The 19527-nt window shown below is 34.2% G+C and overlaps 2 protein-coding genes across 12 annotated transcripts; one reads left to right on the forward strand and one right to left on the reverse strand.

Annotated features, from left to right (window-relative positions):
* Window positions 1–1082: 1082 nt before the first annotated feature.
* On the reverse strand, window positions 1083–18836 carry LOC116430974 (protein DOP1 homolog). Of its 11 annotated transcripts, none has more exons than XM_031985795.2 (26): window positions 18628–18836; window positions 16863–17207; window positions 15934–16180; window positions 15476–15753; window positions 15233–15398; window positions 14894–15083; window positions 14639–14814; window positions 14287–14559; window positions 12647–14210; window positions 12295–12557; window positions 10656–12219; window positions 10165–10475; window positions 9888–10089; window positions 9411–9812; window positions 9195–9331; window positions 8954–9110; window positions 8503–8874; window positions 8307–8421; window positions 7970–8141; window positions 7574–7785; window positions 7192–7344; window positions 6892–7087; window positions 6397–6408; window positions 5854–6021; window positions 5670–5781; window positions 1083–3433 (listed from the first exon to the last, which is right to left on the reverse strand). In XM_031985795.2, exons 3-26 carry the CDS (start codon window positions 15987–15989, stop codon window positions 3230–3232), a joined length of 7455 nt encoding a protein of 2484 aa, XP_031841655.1. In that variant the 5' UTR covers window positions 15990–16180; window positions 16863–17207; window positions 18628–18836; the 3' UTR covers window positions 1083–3229. The 11 variants fall into 11 exon arrangements, with proteins under 11 accessions (XP_031841655.1, XP_031841644.1, XP_031841654.1 ...); XM_031985784.2 differs by having other exon boundaries at window positions 8283–8421; XM_031985794.2 differs by lacking the exon at window positions 6397–6408 and having other exon boundaries at window positions 8283–8421.
* Window positions 3784–5411, forward strand: LOC116430979 (uncharacterized). Its single transcript, XM_031985800.2, has 2 exons — window positions 3784–4171; window positions 4733–5411. Exons 1-2 carry the CDS (start codon window positions 4105–4107, stop codon window positions 5272–5274), a joined length of 609 nt encoding a protein of 202 aa, XP_031841660.1. The 5' UTR covers window positions 3784–4104; the 3' UTR covers window positions 5275–5411.
* Window positions 18837–19527: the final 691 nt, after the last annotated feature.

A 19527-nucleotide genomic window follows, 5' to 3' on the forward strand; every position in this document is an offset into this window, starting at 1 on the left:
GCGTTTCTTTTTGGCGATCGCACCAGACGTATGAGTGTAGAATCAGTCTCGAATGAGGTTAGTTAGCAACTCGCAGCGAATGTTGCGCTGGCTGAAATCTTGACCGAGCGGTCCGTGCATCGTCTTCGCGATTGCCTTGATCCGTTCTTCTGCTAACTTCAACAGGAAATTTTCAATCCGGAGGCACGTCGATTTTCTTTTGTCATTCTACTTTCACCTTGCGACGTCTCGTCCCGTTTGGAGCTAGCCTTTCAAGTGTAACGATTCAGGAGAACCGGTTCCCGTAAGCGTAACCGCTTATGTGCATGGATATTGCTTAATACCGTTGTCTATCGTATATGCACCTTCGACACTGTCTCCAGTCCTGTCGCTCGCATTTTTCCCCCTCGCCTTCGATGATATCTCGCGCGATCCCTGTGTGTTTTGATACTATCCCAGTACTCGAAAATCCGTTCCCGTCGTTTTCTCGCGCATCATCGCCGCCTCATACAATTCAGTGGCACCTCGAGAACTTTTATCTATGCACACCGCGACAACCGCGACTCATCATTTCTTGCTCCGAGGAGCGCGACGAACCACGTTTTTAAAAAAATAGTAAACTGTTGATTTTACAGCGGGCTCGATATTAATGGCGTGCTCAGGATCATTGATCGACGGAGGAACAGAATCATGGGCGAATAGAGGTGGGAGAAGCGGTCAGTTTGAATCTACATATGTTTTCACACCTTGTGACGATAAGTATTAATAAATTTTGAAATGTTGCTAGCGTTTCAATTCTTGCAAGTAATAATATAATTTTGTTAAGGATAAAAGTGGTTTTTAATTATGACTTGAAAATTGAATTGGAATTTCAATTTTAGTAAGAATGCTTTTTGATCATTAATTATATTATATGCTTGTTTTAGTTTAATATCTTAATTATAGTGACAGGATAATTAATGATATGTTATTATTATTTTATTATTAAACATATTATTATTTGTATACAATAAACTGAATAAATACTTCAGTTGGCTTTTTAAGATTTAAGGTATAAATTATGGAACGGATTAATAATTAAAACAATGTGTGAATCACGTACGTAATACTTAATTGAACGTTAATTTATTGTATAAATTTACATTATTTCAACATAAATATATGTATGTATACATATCACTTATCTGCAATTTGCCAAGTTTTTACAATCTCATGTTTCACAAGTCTTGGATCATTGGAAAATTTATTGAATCTTCTGTTATTTATGAAAAAAAAACGGAAAGGAACAAGTTTGATGCAAGAAATGTTTTCGTTTTATATCAAAATATCACATTAGATACTAAGTTAACAAATTCTTTTGCTAAAACTTCTTAAAATTATAAACAAGATCTAGTAGAAGACTTCTTCAAGCAATTTCAAATATTTCAGAAGAGAAATAATATTTAAAAACAGTTTAATTACACAATGTGACTCAAAAAGTGGACCATCATGTTAAGAGAAATGCAAATATTTCTTGCAGAGTATATGTTACTCAATGGAATTGTATTAACAATTGAAAATATTATGAAAATTAAAGATCTTTCAATGAAACATTAAAATAAGAAATTGTTGTTTCAAATACATTTTGTATGTATAACAAATGCATATCAACATCCTACTTTATTAATTATTCACATTGCGTATACTAGATAACTGATTGGTACACAAGTGCCTCTTAAAAGGAAGTAACAAATGCTGCAATATTCGCATAACAAGCATTAATTATAAAATCTGATAATACTTGTTTGCATAGATACACTTTTCTTTTCTTATTTAATTTGTTATCATCGAATCGAGTATAGTGTACAATTAATATTTATGTATACGTGTTCAGTTAATTTGTTTCGCATCTAATGAACATGAAACAGCATAAAAAGGCGGTAATAATGTATCAGCGATTACATAGCAAATATATATAAATATATATATATATATACATATACACATATACGTATGCATACATGTACACATATATTTATACATACATATACACGATTAAAATCAAAATGGCAACTCTAGCAGATAAATATTTCATAAATAAGATTTATAAATTGTTTATAAACTTGCATGCTTGCATTTCAGAATCTGTAGTGTTGTATATAGAAAAATAATTTCATAGCAAGTTCATTCTTTCCAGTTGATTTCTTCTTAATTACATGGAAGCTAATAAATCACCTGAGTGAAGATTATATACTTTTTATTTACTGCATACAAGTGATTTATAAGCATAATACGAAACGGTTACAAATTTAACGAATCACAGATGTATACGATAAAAATATTATGTTTACACTTTCGTGAAAAAAATAACAGTAATAAAAAATTTTAGCTAAATATTAATATAATATTCACACAGGTGATAGATATATAAACGCATTTTCTGTTACATTTGTTCATATGCAACATTAACTTTTCAAATAGAATAATTAACATTCCCAATTACAATAGAGAATTTCTTTCCGATCTTTACACTTCTTAAAAACCACGTTCTCCACATGGGGACATCATTTTAATATTTAAATTATAAAAAAAAGAGATAATGAAAAACAAAAGCTTTATATAGACATATTATAATATACTTCACTTACGTATAATAATAGACTCGATACGGTTTTATTGAACATGCTGTATGGCATTTTTTAGGAATTGACATGTGAATCCGAAGAAAATAATTAAAATTCTCGTTTTCTTGTACAATCGCTGCATCACTGTCCCTCTAAAATTCCACGACATCAGAGAAACACACACGACAAACACGAAACAGATAACTCTCGAATCAGTTGAAAAAATAACGATTTCAATAAAACGTTATGTTACACTGTACAGATATTTTCTAGAGATACAATCCAGCTAGGCCTTGGCCTGGCGTATCATATATTTTAATAACTATTCACAACCGAATGAGGAGACAAGTTAGAAGCTTAGCTAATCAAAATCAAATATTTCGTTCAATTGTCACTATATAGTACATATGTTCTATGTTAATTAATTTGCAGTGTACAAGTTTACAATGAAACTGTACGGGTGTGGAGGAGTATCTGACGGTCATGTTTTCCAACAAAATTGTTTTCAGTTTATCATACATACGGTTAATGCTCTCTCAATTGGTGCATTAAAAAGATATCAAAGAATAAAAGATATTCAGATGCCTCTTTCATCTTTTTCTGTCTAGCAGGCAATTTTTGTCTGCGTCATTGAGACTATACTCCTACTACCTTGCTGCAGGCATCTTCTCAAGAAAATCTTGTTCAATTACTGTCTCCAATTGTGTGACATTTAATGGTGTTTGAGTGTCACTCGATCTGCGACTAAGTGTCGTAAAAAAATAATGCAAATCTTGCAATGAACGAATATTGTTGGAGGTTAGAAGAAGTTCCCCTGGTATTACGCTTACAGAGCTTGACTCTTGTTTATACTGCAACAAAATAAACTTTTAACAATTCATTGTTTCAGTTGACTTCTTTTTCCTTAATATTGAATTTAAGGTCATAGAGTTACATCTTATGAGAAATCTCAATTGTAATGATACAGAATTAAACATTTAATACTCTGTTATTCATAAATAAAAAATAATAAATGAAACACATGACTTTCCTGTCAAAGCAGATGTGCAACCCTTTCAATTATAATAGTTCTTTCTTTCTTTTTGAATAATTTACATTGTATGTTAAATATAATTTAAGCACTGAACTTTCAGAATACAGGGTTATTGGCATAGTTTCAAAAGTAAACTATGTATATATATTTCACATGCTGCCAAAATAAGTATTTCATCAGTGAAAGCGTCAAAAGCAGTGTATAAGTTAAAAGAACTGTTTGAAGAACAAATGAATGATAAAAATAGAAACTATAGGAAGCTAGTTTCCTTTTAATTTTGATTAAATTAATATAATATAAAATATTATAATCCATAGTTCAAATATGCATGATAGAATTCCAACTTAAATATAACTTGAAAGAAATTTAATTGTGTTTAATTAGAGACAGATGTGCAAGTGAAGTTACACAGTGCTAATTAAGTACATTTGTATGTAATAATAGTAAAAGAACATAGACAGTCCACTGTCAGTCAGTTTGATAGTGGCCATGGCAGTGACTGGACTAAGAGCAATTGCTTGTTTCACCCTTTATCTTACAGTAGCAATAGATGCTCGTAAGTGTTACATTCAATAATTTTTAATATCTAAATTACATAAAAATATGTAGGTAGAGTTATCATGAAATATTTATTTGACTTGTACTCTAAATTTCTGTTAGTGTTAAATATATAATAAAATAATTTGTTTTAAATATTTAAATAATTTGTGACTGTGTTATTTAATTATTTTTAAGAACATATTAATATATAATTAAAAGTTATAGTTTTTATTTATTAATAACTTGTATGAAATGTATAAATTACTTATTTAATAGTAATAATTAAAAACTTTCGAACTTATTATATGTTGTGAGATAAGATTGAACACGACGAAAATAAAAATGTAACTAAGAATCATAATTACGCTTCTTTCACTGGACTTAAGTTGGGTTAATTGACAGTAATTAAGAGGAATTAAACGACAGAAATCAGGCGCCAAATAACCATTTTCCTTTAAATTACTTACATAATCTTGCCAATAATTTTGTAAAATATATCCTACCGTCATTATTATATTGTAGATTGTAGATTGTATGTATTTGCATATATGTGTAATTATTATATTTTATATTTTAGAGTATTCAGATGATTCTGACTACAAAGACTTAGAATTTTATGAAGAAATGCCAATCGGTTACGTTGGAAATTTCGAGAATGATCATTTGAGCATTGTTCAGGATGACTATTATATGTTAAATGATTTTGAGGATGCGGTTCCTCGTGGCCGCAGATGCGATATTTGCCCTGACGTGCATGACAATGTGGATCTTTCTTATAAAATCATTGATGATATTCCCAAAAAAGATAGGGCGAATGACGTTCAATTAGACTGGTATAAACCTCATAGAATATACCGATACACTAAACACAGAATTCCAGGATATGATTATGAAGAAATTGATCATGTGTTTGCAAGAAATCCTCAACAGTGTGATGATAAATCCATCTGGACTCATTGTGTCTGTCGGTTCACATGTACTGAACCAGATGTAGTAGACTGTTATTCGCCATGCAGAAGCGGTTGTGAATGCAAAGAAGAATATGTCTTTGATGACAAAACGAAAAGATGTATGTTACCAGAAGAATGTCCAAAAGATGAGGATTATATTGATGTATAAAAACTTTGTGCCTTTATTAATTCTGCTGTGAGTCCCAGTTCAGTTGCACATCTAAGATTACATTGAGAAGGAAAAAATTTGCTAAACTATTAAAAATTGTCTTACACTTTTGTTAAATACAAACATAATAGAGTCAAGCAATTTGTGAGTCTCCTCCCATCTTTCTTTTAAAATGCATATAAAATTCTACGAAATAATAGTTAAAAGAAGAAAATAACAAATGTATAGACATATAATTTTATCCCATTTGATTTAACAAGTACAAATAATTATAGCAATATGTCTACCATTTTGACTGCACTTTCAGCATTGCTAATACTTTGTACAACGCAACAGAGCATTAAATTTTCATTTTAATAAAATAATAAAAAATGTTGAAACATCCTTTTTCCTACCTTGCTGTCCATTAATTTTGCTATTCTTGTAATATGTGGTACAAAATCAGATGACAAATTATTGTTATCCATACATCCTGCTGCAGAGTCCCCCACAAATGCCCACCTATACCTATACAAAAATGTTATATTTATCGAAATTTTTATAATCATGAGAAAGAAGAAAAAAAATTCTGTCACTTACATTTGAAATTGAGGAAGTTTATGTGCAGGTAGGAGTAATGCTAGATCTAATAATTTAGCAGCTGCAAGCTGCAACTGTAACCAGTGTGGATGACCATGTGCCTGAAGTCCATTGCTAACATTCACAGCCCACGATGAATCCAAAGCAGAAAGAAGTTTTATGTGTGAACTATATAAATACAAAAGGTACGGTTTAAAAAATAGCACTTCAATGAAAGGTTATAGTTCATTTTTTGAGAAAATAATTGCAACATATTGCATCAAAAGCAAAAAAAAACGACAAACACAGAACCCTTCGAATTGTTGTAACTACTGTTCCTGAATGCTACAAAATGTTCTGAACAAATATAACATGTCTCAATTTCTTTCCAATTTGAAATAAAGTACCTAGGAATTTTTAAACTATCATACACTTTGCTCCATAATTAAACTGTGTACACTGCAATAAAAATGTAGATTTGTATCCAAAGTAAATCTTAGATACTTTGTTTCGACATTTATATCTTATTCGATGATCGTTAATATGCAAGAAGCATTCAATTACCTGCCATGACGACTGATGTCCCAACACCAATCAATTTATGGAGGCATCATAAATTCCACCAAATCGCGGATACCGAAACAGAGCCAAAAACAATATGACATTAGGTATTGTTAATGTTAGTAAGGAGTAAATACAAACAGTTTTATTAGTGCCTAGCACATTATATGCTAAGAAAGTGTTAACAGATATGTTAAAGAATAGCTAAAGCTAGTGAACAATATGCGACTATTATCATTTAAAAAATATCTGATTAAAAATTATTACCGATGATATAATTACTCTAACAATCTAAGTAAACGAATAATCGTTTAGTGTTTAATTAAATTATTTTATATTTTCTCTTACTAAATTATATCATCTATAAAATTATTTAATTTTTGTATCTGACAATTTTTCAATTGAATCCACTGAAATAGATCATGCATTGAAAGCACCAAACTCCCAAAAGCAAAAGATTAGAAATTATTGTACTGAAAATATAGAACATTACTGTACCTGAACTCTTCGCTATCAGCGTTTAATTCTTGTTCAATGTACAGGAAAACTTGAACAAGTTCACTGACTATTACCGGCCATAAAGATGTGGCGTGTTGCGGAGACATTCTTAAAAGCAACACCCGGAAACATAGAAACACTTGTGCTTGAATAGATGGAATCACTTGCGGTAACCGTAAACTGTCTGCTAAACGTTCTAATTACAAAAGAATATACAAGATTTAATTTATAATGTTAACTTCAAGAATATTCGAATTACTTCTTATTATTATCATTATTGATTCATTAATAATCTGTTACCTTGAATCTCAGGCATATATTTATGATACTGGTCCGTTTCACTGCAAAGTATAACATATGCTAATCTTTTCAACAGCTGTGCCTTCTGTTCATATTCCTGCTCTTTCGAGGAGAATATACTGATACCACTACTCTGAGCCATCGAAACTCGATCTATAACAAAATATTATTAAAAATCTTCTTCGGATAATGTAATTCGTTTACCTCTTTCAGCCCTGTGAACTTATATACGAACTTCTAAGTTTTAGCGTGTAATAGAATCCTTTGTTTTATTGTTTGACAAATCAAGCTTATGTTAATCTATATTATACGAACTATTAAAATTATAGCATTAATAAGTTTCAGAGGGCTGAAAACTTGAATAACTTTAGAAAATAAATACTCATTAAATCTCGAAATGTTGTATTGTCATGTGTCATTAAATTATCTATAATAGTCCTCCAATATGGTAAGCACGCTGGCGTCATCTGGAAGAAGGCAGAATCTAATAGAAGATCTAATACATCCTTGCGCCATGCTTTCCTAGTATATTGATAACCAGATAAGGAGCTTAGTAGCTGAGAACAAGCCGTGAAGGAAGCGATATTCTTCGTCCTAAAAATTTTACAATTAGCAATAGTTAGTACCATGAAAATCTAATACTGATATATGAAATAAATTTCTTGACATCGACAAGACCAACATAGTCTTCCTTTACACTAAATTCATCAGTAAAGTAAAGAAAATGTTTGATCTTATAGATGTTAAGGTTATTTTAAACAATAAAAAGAAATCTTACGAATGATTTTTTAAATACGGTGTTACATTGTACATAAGATTGGTTAATAGTGTTACTACGCGTTCCTTTTCTTGAGAACCGTAGCTAACATCTAACAAAGGCGCTAGTATTTCTGCTAGTACTGCTTGAGCTTGTACACTGTATGCAGCATTCGGTGGAGTTCCAGGCGTAACTGAAATGAAATGGTTTATATTTCTTTTTTATTTTGTAAAGATTAATACATTAAGGCAATATCGCTCCAACATAAAAAGAACAAAAATGACTAAACAATTAAACAACAGAATCATTCTAAAAGAAAAGCACATTTACGCACCAGCACCATTTTTGCCTTCTTTACCTTCCGAAGATCCTTCAGCCACTTCGAAGGCGTCTTCTCTTACCGCTAAGTTCCTCCTAAGCCAAGTTGTTTGTTCTAGACATGCTCCGGCTATTTGTGAACATGATTCGACCAACTAAAACAGTGTTCCATAATTATAAACAACTCACTCAAAAAATAAGGGACAAACTTTATGTGATCGAAATATTGAGAGTACCTTCGCAGATACGTCTTGAAGATCCCTTATATCTTTTTTCTCCTGCATAGGAGGACACTTTTGTACGTACTCATTTAAGATTGCTAACAAAAGAAACTGAGCAGGCGCCGTTAATGATAGACCGTCTTTGAGTAAACCAAGCAAAGATGCCCAAGATTCAATTAGGGATTGTGATGTGTTACTTTGCATATAGACATAAAGTAATTCTAACACGGAAACTTCCAACGAAAAATCTTGTTTGACGCCATGAATAGGAGGCGGACTCTTTACAACTTGATGAACAGTTTGAACCAAAGTGTCGATCGGCATTACACGAATTGCGCTCACCAAATGAACCATAACTTGCTGATTCGGACAAGCTTCGGGAAGTACCTGAATAAAAATATAAAACACACAAAAGTTATTATTTGTATTTACAATATGTTGCAACAGATTGTAATTAAAAAATTACCTTTTTCGAATTACCAGAAGCCTGTCGCCTTTCATGCCAAGCAACAGCAATAGCTGCTAGGAAGTTTACTCCATGATGGAAAGATATAGGAGACAGTAGTTCCAAAAGTTGGTGTTTTACTATTCTTGGACTACCGACTACGCAACTGGCTTGTTCGCTACATTACCGATAAAGGAAAAGAAAGTTCGTGAAACTAAGTTTTACTAAATACTAAACTAAAAAAGCTTGAAATAAAACGAACTTGTCTGTGGTTGCTAACACAGCTTGCCATAGAGTGGACAGTGATGCAATTATTCTTGGTAGATGACTTAAAGCGGTCCGTCTAGCGTGTTGTTGCAATTCATTCGCGACGCTTTTATCCTTCGATGTATTAGGGTCCTACGAATAGAATAAAATTTATTGAAAATTCCTATAATATGAAACAAGATTTAAATAAGTGTATGAATCTACAGCTTACTGGAGAGAGTGGGCTAGGCATAAACACGTGAATAAGATTGTTGAATATCTGGCCTGGATTTGCCCCAGGAATTCCAGTCTGAATTGTACCACTGAAAGGCTGATTAAACGAAAAGCCGATTTGTTGTGACGTGTCCAATAAACAATAATGAAGTAAAAACGTTAAGGCTTCTAGATGGGTAACAGTGTAATCTGCAGGAAGACAACATTCGACTGTACTTATGTCCTGCAATTTCGTCACTGTTGATCTTTCTTCATTAATATAATAAGATGCTAAGTGTTCGATGTTGCAACATAATTGATGAATGACTGATGTCACTATCTTAGTTAACGAGGACCCCATAAAAGGAAGACTTGATGTAACAAGTGTCGTCCAAAACTGATGTAAATGTCTCATATGGTCCTAGAAGAAATATTTGAAACAATTAAAACCTGGCACTTTTAACTGTGAATTATATGATTCACATTCGGTACACACCAATTCTAAAGCACTCAGTATGCTAGCAAGGAACATTGGTTGTTGAGGAATCGGTGCGCCAGGTATATATTTCAAACTACTTCCCATGATATTAGGAACAGTCCGAGTTGGAGTACTCGGTGTTGATGTAGTCGATGTACATATTTCCTCGCCTTTTTGACTACCACATTGGTGTTCCAGCATGATTAAAGCTAATAGTAGCCTTAGATAGTGAAAAACATTGTTAATATAATGTTAATGAAAATACTTGGTTCTACTCTCGGTTTTAATTGTTCACCTTAGTAGTTGTATTTGGAAAGCTTCGGTGTGATCGCTTGCTCTATATTTGCATTTATTTACGTCGTTATCTGTTACAGGATCATTAAACAGAATGATTTCTTCTGTAAATGTGAACACCTCCTCGTTTTCCTTGTGTGCGTTCTTCATATTCATAACGCTGGATACAAGACAGTGTAGTGCAACCTTTTGTACTTTGCACTTTGTTAATAAATCAACGATGTAACAACTAAACCCTTTCCCTGAATCACGAACAATAGGAATTAACTCGGAGAATATTAGAGTCAATAATTCCGCGCTGGCTAATTGCACCTATTGGAAAATGAGTGGTTGTAATAAGTATACAAAAAATATACAATAGAAGTTGAAAAGATTGCAATGCCGTGTTACGGATAAAACCTGGTTCATAATTATGGGTATATCAGTTAGTTTAATTTAAAGTCTATGTCTCACATTCAATCTTTTCAACTCCCATTAATACCTATAAATCACCTGTCTATTTCCTGAAATCTCTTCGTGCGTGAGTCTCATCTGTCCCAAATTGGGATAGTAACTCCTCGCAAAATAAAGGCACACACTAATAAGAACTTCTAAATACATGCTACTCCTATAAGCAGCTATAAATTCTGTATTCGCTACATCCCCGTGAAAGTTTCTCCCGAATACACTTTTCCGGTGTCTAGCTAATAAATTTAATAATATTGTATTCTTCGTAGTGTTGCACACACCGGTAGTTGCAGCACAGCACAAAAACATTCTAGTATTTGTCAGGAGCTCATTACGAAGGGTCCGTAATGCATACAGAGTTCTGGTTGAGTCATAAACTCCACAATAAAGTAACATATGCGAGTGAAGATTATGCACACCGACTCCATAGTTCCGACCCGTTTTTGTATTTTGGTCAGTAGATTCGTCGGTGTTTTTTGATGCCTCAGTAACGTCGCAAAGTTGCATCACACGGTCGAGCACTTCATTTAAAATCTCTTCCACTACACTGTTGCTGCTGGAATGGCTGAAGTATTCCTCAGCGGTAGTGCTAGTTTCTAAATCACCTTCTTCGTCGTCCATTGTCCAACTCGGTATTTCAACGCTTGCTTCGAAGCTCCCAACGTCATGGACATCGTAATTTGTCATAAATTCATTTGTACTGTGATATTTACCCTTGATGATAGTGCCGGCCACTTCCCTAGAACTGCCCGGCATTATAACTGGTTCCTTCTTCGGCTTTGTTTGCTTATTAGTTATCTCAGGACTACTGGAATCGAAACTATTTGCAATGGAGTCCAGCGAGGAGCTAACTTCCCCGTTTAACTTTTTAAATCCATTCTTCTCTTTTGTTTTCGAACTGGAGTTCGCAGACTCAAAAAGGCTCTCGTCCAAGCTAGCCGTGGAGCCTTTATCGAAATCTATTTTCTTGAACCTGGTTGCATTTTTTAACAATTCGGTAGTTAAATTCACCTTTTTCACGCTAGGCAACGACTCATCCTCGGTCAAAGAGTCATTCGAATTTTCATTACAATTTAAGGATAGAGGATTGACGAATACAGAAATCTTTCGGTTGCCGGATATACTCGGTGGTACCTCGAGTTCTTTCATGAATTGGTTCCTCTCGGTCACGTACTGGTTACAATTGTCACCAGCAGCTAATGTTGTCACAGCAAATATTCGTTTCACTTTGACAGGGTTTATGGCCTTTTTCTTTTTCTTTCCTTTCCGCCACTTTTTATCTTCGTCCACATTGTCACTGACGTGATATATCACATTTCCATCCACGGAACTGATCGCATAAATCTTCGCAGCGCCTTCCGTGTCGTCCTGCACCTCTGATTTTTCTTCTATGGGATCGTTTTTGGTCAGGACCGTGTTACTATGCTGTATACTGACATGGAGAACACTCATACGACAAGTGGATGGATCTAAAAGTATTATCAGTAGCGGATCCACTATTCGTGAAATATCACCTCGCATCAAAGAGTGAAGAAGCCATGATTGGGCATGTAATTTTAGAGGTGAGTTATCTGCGAGTTGTAGATTATCTAATATCTTCAACAGTGACCTATAAACGTATTTAAATTAATGTAGAATGAAACGCTTTTATAGATTAAGTGACAATGTGAAAATGATGACTCACTGATCAAACGACTTCATGCATCCACGCAGTCTAGGATTAGTTTCTATTTCTCTTCCCAAGTGCCACAGAGTGGCAAATCTGTTAAAAGCTTCTATCCTCTTTTCTATATTATCTGCAGTTAGTGCAGCTCCTATTACGTCCTCAACTGCATCGCAAGACTTGTGCAAAGCATGGTGAAGTTCGTGCAATAATTCAACGCATCGCATTCTATATTTGTGAGCAGGTAATTCGCCAAGATGATGCCATAAGGAATGTGCTAACACCTTCGAAAAGTAAATTTGAATAACTTTTTACCGCTAAATTTCACAAATATTAATATAAGGGAACCCTATAGCGAAAATAAATGAAATACCTGGAATACGTTGGTATATTGCATCAGATATGTTATGTGCCATTGTTTCAACAAAGGTACCATAATCACCGCTGTTACACCCTCCCCGCATTTTGTGTAAGTCTCGACATCATTGTTAGCTTTCAGCAATGCTATCAGATCTAGCAACGTAGCGATACTGGTTAATTGTAAAGCAGGTTGCTTTCCTAACCAGCAGCTACAAACTACTAAAACTTTCAACCAATCCGGAAGAATGATGTGTCCTGTTGGTTCTTCTTCCACTAATACTCCATCGCCAGGATGAAAATATTTAGGAAATGTAGAAAGCTCCACGAACAAACTGGAAGCTATTCGCACGGCTTCCTCCCATTCTGCTTGTGGTACAGAGTCTACATACAGATGAAGAATATCCAACCGTTTAGGATCTTCGATCACGGATACATCCTGACTGAAAAATCCAGAATCCTCCATACTTAATCTGGAGTTCAGTAAAAGTTCTAAGTAACGCATTCTTTCGTCGAAACTCTCTCTTGGTAACGGTATTATCAAGTTGTCATACATATCCTGTACCGTTCTCTCTTTGCTCAGTACTCTATTACTAACTAATTTAACATAAAACGTCTCATACTGTCTTAAACATTTTTCTAACATTGTGTGCTGTGCTTGAAATGCCGGAGACGGTCCTCTGCCTAGGGATCCTGTCGAACCCATTGCGCTACTTTTACTTGACTGCTTCAACGTAGTCAACTGATCCTTAGATGGAGAATTAATACTACTACTGGCTTCTATATATCCGCTTTTTATGTCATCCATGCTTTTGTTTCTCGGTAAACCTTTAGATTCTTGGCTTACCACTACTGAAATACTGCTGCTGCTGCTGGTGTCTTGTGTAGGATCAGTCAATTTCGAAGTACTTTTACTGGATTTCTTTTTCGACTTTTTTTCGGATCTTTTGGCAGCACCCCCTGAGTTTGCTCTTCTTCTCGGACTTGGGCTCTTCTCAGAGAATGAACCACTTGACGTGTCTGGTTTATTTAATTTACTATCAGATTGACTCTTCTCTAAGGGAATTGCAGCTAAGGAGTTGTCGTTTGGCGCTGTGGTAGTGCTAGCATTTGTAATCGTCTCCAACTTCGTTTCCAAATCACTTTTGTCTGTATGCGTGGTTACCACCGTGGGTTGTACTTTAGATAAGATTTTCGCGCACAATCTAAGGCTCCTAGAGATCTCCATAGGAGACAGAAGATCGACGTAACATAAAAGCTTACTGACAATTTCATAAAATAAGCCAGGTAGGTGCTCGGATGGAGTATCGATAAATGCATCTAACGACACTGTGTCCAGTAGGAATTCTGTTAATATGCACACTTCCATGAAATTTGGCACCCCACTACCTACAGGCCTTACAACAACATCTTCCGTTTCTTTACTATTTGCTCTAGTTTGACAAGCCTTTTCAAACAAATGTCCGCAATGTATCCAAACGTAAGATGGCTCCAATGTTGAAAACAATAGATTTGCTGACTTCACTACCTCATTAGTTTTTGGTACTCTATTTGATTGTCCACAAGCGTTATAAAATGTCCTGTCGTAAAAGAGAATTAATAATTCTGTCATTTACAGTATTGATATTTTACATCAATTTTGATTCAGTTGCTTACCTAAAAACTTCAAACAAAATATCATCCAGAATTACTGGACCAATTTCTGCTTTCTCCAGTAACGACACTAATATTCTGTATGGTTTCAAATCCTGCGGACTTTCCTCGCACACCGTTTTTAGTAACGACTTAATCGCTTCTATTAACATTTCTTTTGAATACATATCAAAATAAGTGGGTGTATTTTCTGTGGTCTCTGAGACTGTAGTAACTATTTTTCTCTTTAAAATAGATGTGCTTACTTCAGTGCCCAAAAGCCAAGCAAACAAACGCCTATGATGTATATATGTAAATTTAATGCATAAAATATTAAATGATTTTTTTCTGTATCTTTATATTATTCTCAATTTACCTATTCAAACTCATGTCCCTTCTTAATATAGTGACAAGAGCAGCTGTGACTAGTGATACCATATGTTTGCGTGTTAATTGACTATTATGTACAGGAAAACCAACTAACAGCAAGTCCAAAGCACTTCTTTGTACTAACACTGAACTGTCTTGTACTCCAGCGCAAAGAGCTGTAACCTATTTTATAATTTTGATGTTTAGTCAATAAAAAAGAAATAACCATTTCACTTTCTCTTATAGATATAATTTAACTCACCATAATTTTGGTGTCTGTGCCCATAATATACCTTTGTTCTTCCATTGGCAGTTTTTTATTGAAATGTGCTAACACAAATGATATAGCAGGTAACCGAATTCCAGAATTTGAAGCTAAACAATCCCACAGACATGCATAGAAATGTTCTGGACTTACTCCCTCACATACCTTCTCCAGTAAGGAATTAGTTCTGAAAAATATCTTTATTATTATTCTTGCCTAATTATACTGTTAAATTCATAGAAATATTCACGAATTTTGTCCATCATATCTTAGAAATAACCCAACTGAACCTCTTAACTAAAAACTTTTCATGAAAAGTTCTAACATAAACAATACCTATCAAAGTGGTCAGATCCATCTTCTAAACCAAGAAGTACACCACTTAAAAATCCGCTCAATCCAGGCCGTAATCTCTCTCCAAGAGGCACAAAATGAGTTTCGTATACAGTCAGTAAAGATGGTCTTACATTCATAGCAGCATGACCCAATAATGGGAATAAACCTACAGGAGATTTTCAAAAATTATTTCCTTTCCCCTACTGTTATCGTTTGAAACACTGCCTGTGAGCTAAAACTTACCAGCACTATATATGAAGAGCTCATGACTCAATCTATTAGTGCCCATACACTTAAAAATAATGTCATAGGTTTCTAGAGCTTTCAAATGAACACCGGATGGTAAAGCAGGATGCATACACTGTGCCAATCTTTTGGATATTTTAATTCTTCTAGGAATAACTGGAAACTTCATATGACTTAGCAGTACTTTGTTTAATTTTCCCAGCGCAGAAATTAAGTCTGCCCATTCGCTAGTATATTCAAAGCTCTTTAGAGCTTTGTCAACTGCAGACACATAGCTGTATAAAATGTTCCAAATTTTTAAGTATATGTACATCTTTAATAATATACATATTTTATTATACATATATAGTATTCTATTTAATAGATCTATTTAATAGATAAATAAATATATTCAATAGAGTTTTGCATAATAAAAAAAAAGGCGCTAGTAAACAAATAAGGCATGTTCTACTTACACTCTATATTTAGAGTCTTTCATAAGTTCATATTCTTCCAAGGCAATGGAACCCATTGTTGCTATTTAGTGTTGCAATTTACAATAAAAATAGACTATTTGTCGCGCGCACACACACACACATGTACACACTTCCTGGTTACATTATTCCAGAAACGATGGGTATCACAAAACGATTCATATGAAGCGAGTTCCATCTAAGAAATCTCTTATCAGGCGGCGCATTGTGTGGAAGCAGGTTCCTCTATCTGAAACGAGAAACATGGTAACCTATTGTCGCACGGTGAATTTCAATCACACAAGCGACCGTGTGTCGCGCGTTCCCAAGTGTACACAAAACCTCTCACGGACTCGTACTCCATAGATAAAAATAATCGTCAGTGTCCGGATATTGACTTTTTCTTCGACGACCTCGTCGTCGTTGTCTAACTAATTCCATGTTATCTATACGAATTACTAAAAATGACGGTACCACTGCTCTTACTATATGACCAGTAACATGATTATGTTCTGAGCAGAGAGAAGGAACGCGCTCAAACTGATTCGGGTCTCCACTTCGTTCCCGGAAACGGCGACAATATCGAAACAACGGGCACGGATTTTCATGGAGAAATTTTAAACGCGTTCGACGCAATGCTTTTTTACCCTCTTTCTCTCTCGCTATTTCTCTCTCTCTCCCTCTTCCTCTCTCTTTCTTTCTTTCTCTTTGTGTTTATACGCGTTACCCGTACACTGAGTGAAAAAGATGATACGACGGTAGGACCGTTTTGTCCTACATCTTAGGCCGTTATTCGAAAAACACGAGTCTAAACGAAGAGTGCGTTTTTGTCGCTCGAAGAGGTTAACGGTTTGATAGGAACGTGAACAAAACGTATCAAAACGAACAAAGCAAGATATGTCTCTGTTCTAGTGCCGAGGGGGCCAGCTCACCTCCTGATGTTGACATTTCGAATTTGCATATGTTGTGTGTTGTCAAGGGTAAAGGCAAGAAGCATCTGACAACCGCGAGCTTTTTTCGGTTGTGTTCGCGTCAGTCATCGAGGAGGAATGTCTCTTGAAACGGATATGATCCGGTGATTTCCGTGACGGATTACCAGTAACTTGTTTCGTGATACGCGATCCTCGTCAAACGATCTTCTCCATCGTCTCTCTGGCACGTACACACAGCTATCGGCGCCTGAAGTTCGCCGCGCTCGGACGGAAACAGAATTAACCGCACATAGCTAACCGCAGACTTATACAGGGTGTCCTCTGACGTGGAGAATGGGGATCAAACTGGAAGGATATATTCATTAGTCTGATAAAAAAATATCGTGCGAACGTAGCTTTTTAAATGTCTTTTAAAAATAATATTCAATATACTTTTTTTTTAAATAAAAATTAGTGGTTTAATCATTTTTTTATTGGAAGCGCGTAAACAGGAAATCAATATGTCGGAAGCAATTGAAAAATTAGAACAGTCTCATTTAAATAACTTCGTTACTATTTTCAGTTGAAACTTTTGAATACATTTGGGTTCAAAACATAGTATGCAACCATTGTTGCATCCACGCGTCGCCACGCGCGTGACGCAATTCAAAACGGGCAAACTCGTTCTTTATTTTTTTAACCATGCTGTTGTAAATAGATGTAAAATCTCGTTTTTCTTTCAGTCGAACATCGAAGGTCTGAATCTGTTTTATAAGTTTGGTTTATTGATGTTTTTTTCAGTGATTAACCTTTGCTGTTCTAAACCGGTAAAAGTTAGAACTTGAAACAAAAATCTTTGGGCCATATTTTTATGAATTCTCCGTTCAAAGATTAATTTTTATTCAATGGAAAGCCAGTCGAACATTTGATGAATTATAAATGCATCACTGAAGGGTTAAGGAATTTAGAAGACGTACATAATTTCACATCTTAATCTGCTCATCTTTTGTATCCTTGACCTTGATGCATGAAGTCTTGTGTCATAACGCAATAAGATCGATTTTTACCTACTCGTTTGTACGGTTGCTACTTTTCTGCTATTTTTAAATATTTGGTTTTCTAATTTGTTTACTACGAAATCAGTCAATTTTCTGATATAGAAATAACAAATATTTTCTTTAAAAAAGCAACATTTTTTAAAGATATTATTTCTGTTGTAATCCTTTGGGTACAAAAAGGCGATTAAATTTAGAACATTTGGGTTACGTAGGATCCACATATCTATCCATTTTCCGAACGTTTGTTAACTGATATCTGATGGGGAATGACTAATTATCGTACACGAGATAATCTTTTCCCTTGTTCAGCATGAATCATAACTGTTGCACCTTTTTGAAGTTCCATTATTCATAAGTAGTTTTTATTTATTCAAGTTTCAATTATCAGTCATGAATTTTTTTTAAATCACCGTTACTTATACTTCACATGCGTATTAACCTCTTTTATCTTTTCCTTACTTCTGTTAGGAACTGTTCACGTTAAATATACAGAAAGCAGTTATATCATTTATGCTAAAACAGTTATACTCCATAATAAATGAAACGCATTACAAAAAAGTTCATTCATGTGCTTTATAAATAACTTTTATTGCTTCATTCTTAAACTGCGGGTTTATATGTGTGACATTTATGTATTTAATGCTTTGTATTAAATATATTTCGTACACGTATTTTGTATAAATTATACCATAATTAATTTTTTTCAAACACGTTTTGAGTGTACTTACCGGCTTGTTTGGACACGTAATTACACTTGATACATCCGGTACGCATTAAGGAAAACAAAATAGATTCGCAGCGAAATGCTCGGTAAATGTAAAAATGAGTGAAATGCTCGTACAAGGAAATGATATTACTCTATCCTGAGCTGCTTTTGCTCGTGCTTATCATTTTCTGCCTGGCCTTATCTGGCTGTAAATATGGTAAAGTTGGTACGGTCATATACATTTATCGACATACAGAATACTGAGTATGTATTATTTACGTCGAAAAAATTACGTATTTATCATTTCTTCTGTTGAAAATATTACCATTTTTTATGTTATTTTCGAGCAAGATAAAATTTGTATACAAAGTTGGACGTTTAAGAAATATTTAATAATATTTCGTTATTCAATAACACTATTTATTTTGTATTGCTACAAACTCAATCAACATAGTTCACATTTTGAAATCATCATAAAAACAACCATTGCCATATGGCATAGTTTTCTGCTTTCATTGTAATGTTAACTTCCAATGAAATTACATGGATACAAAAATTGTTCAAACTCTGAGTACCAAATAAAGGCACATGCACATTATAGAAGTTCAGAGGCCAATGTAATTTAAATACAAATTTAAAAACAGTCCGTTCCAATTACAATGGAAACAGATTTTAAACAACACTACAAGGCTATTTACATGGAATGTTTTTAAATGTGAAAAAAACATGTCGAGAATAAACAGTGAATGCATTAGAGTAAATTCATTTAAAGACTGCACAAACTGCATACATACGTCCGTCCTTCACATTTGTATTACGTTATAATACAACATTGTTGAGTGTTAAAAGTCTGTTGCTTTTTACAATGTTAAATACTATTCTGTGCCTCTCAGCTGAACAGATATAATAGTTTAAATGCATC

This window comes from Nomia melanderi, chromosome 5 (genome assembly GCF_051020985.1).
Source record: "Nomia melanderi isolate GNS246 chromosome 5, iyNomMela1, whole genome shotgun sequence".
Classification (NCBI taxonomy): Eukaryota; Metazoa; Arthropoda; class Insecta; order Hymenoptera; family Halictidae; genus Nomia; species Nomia melanderi.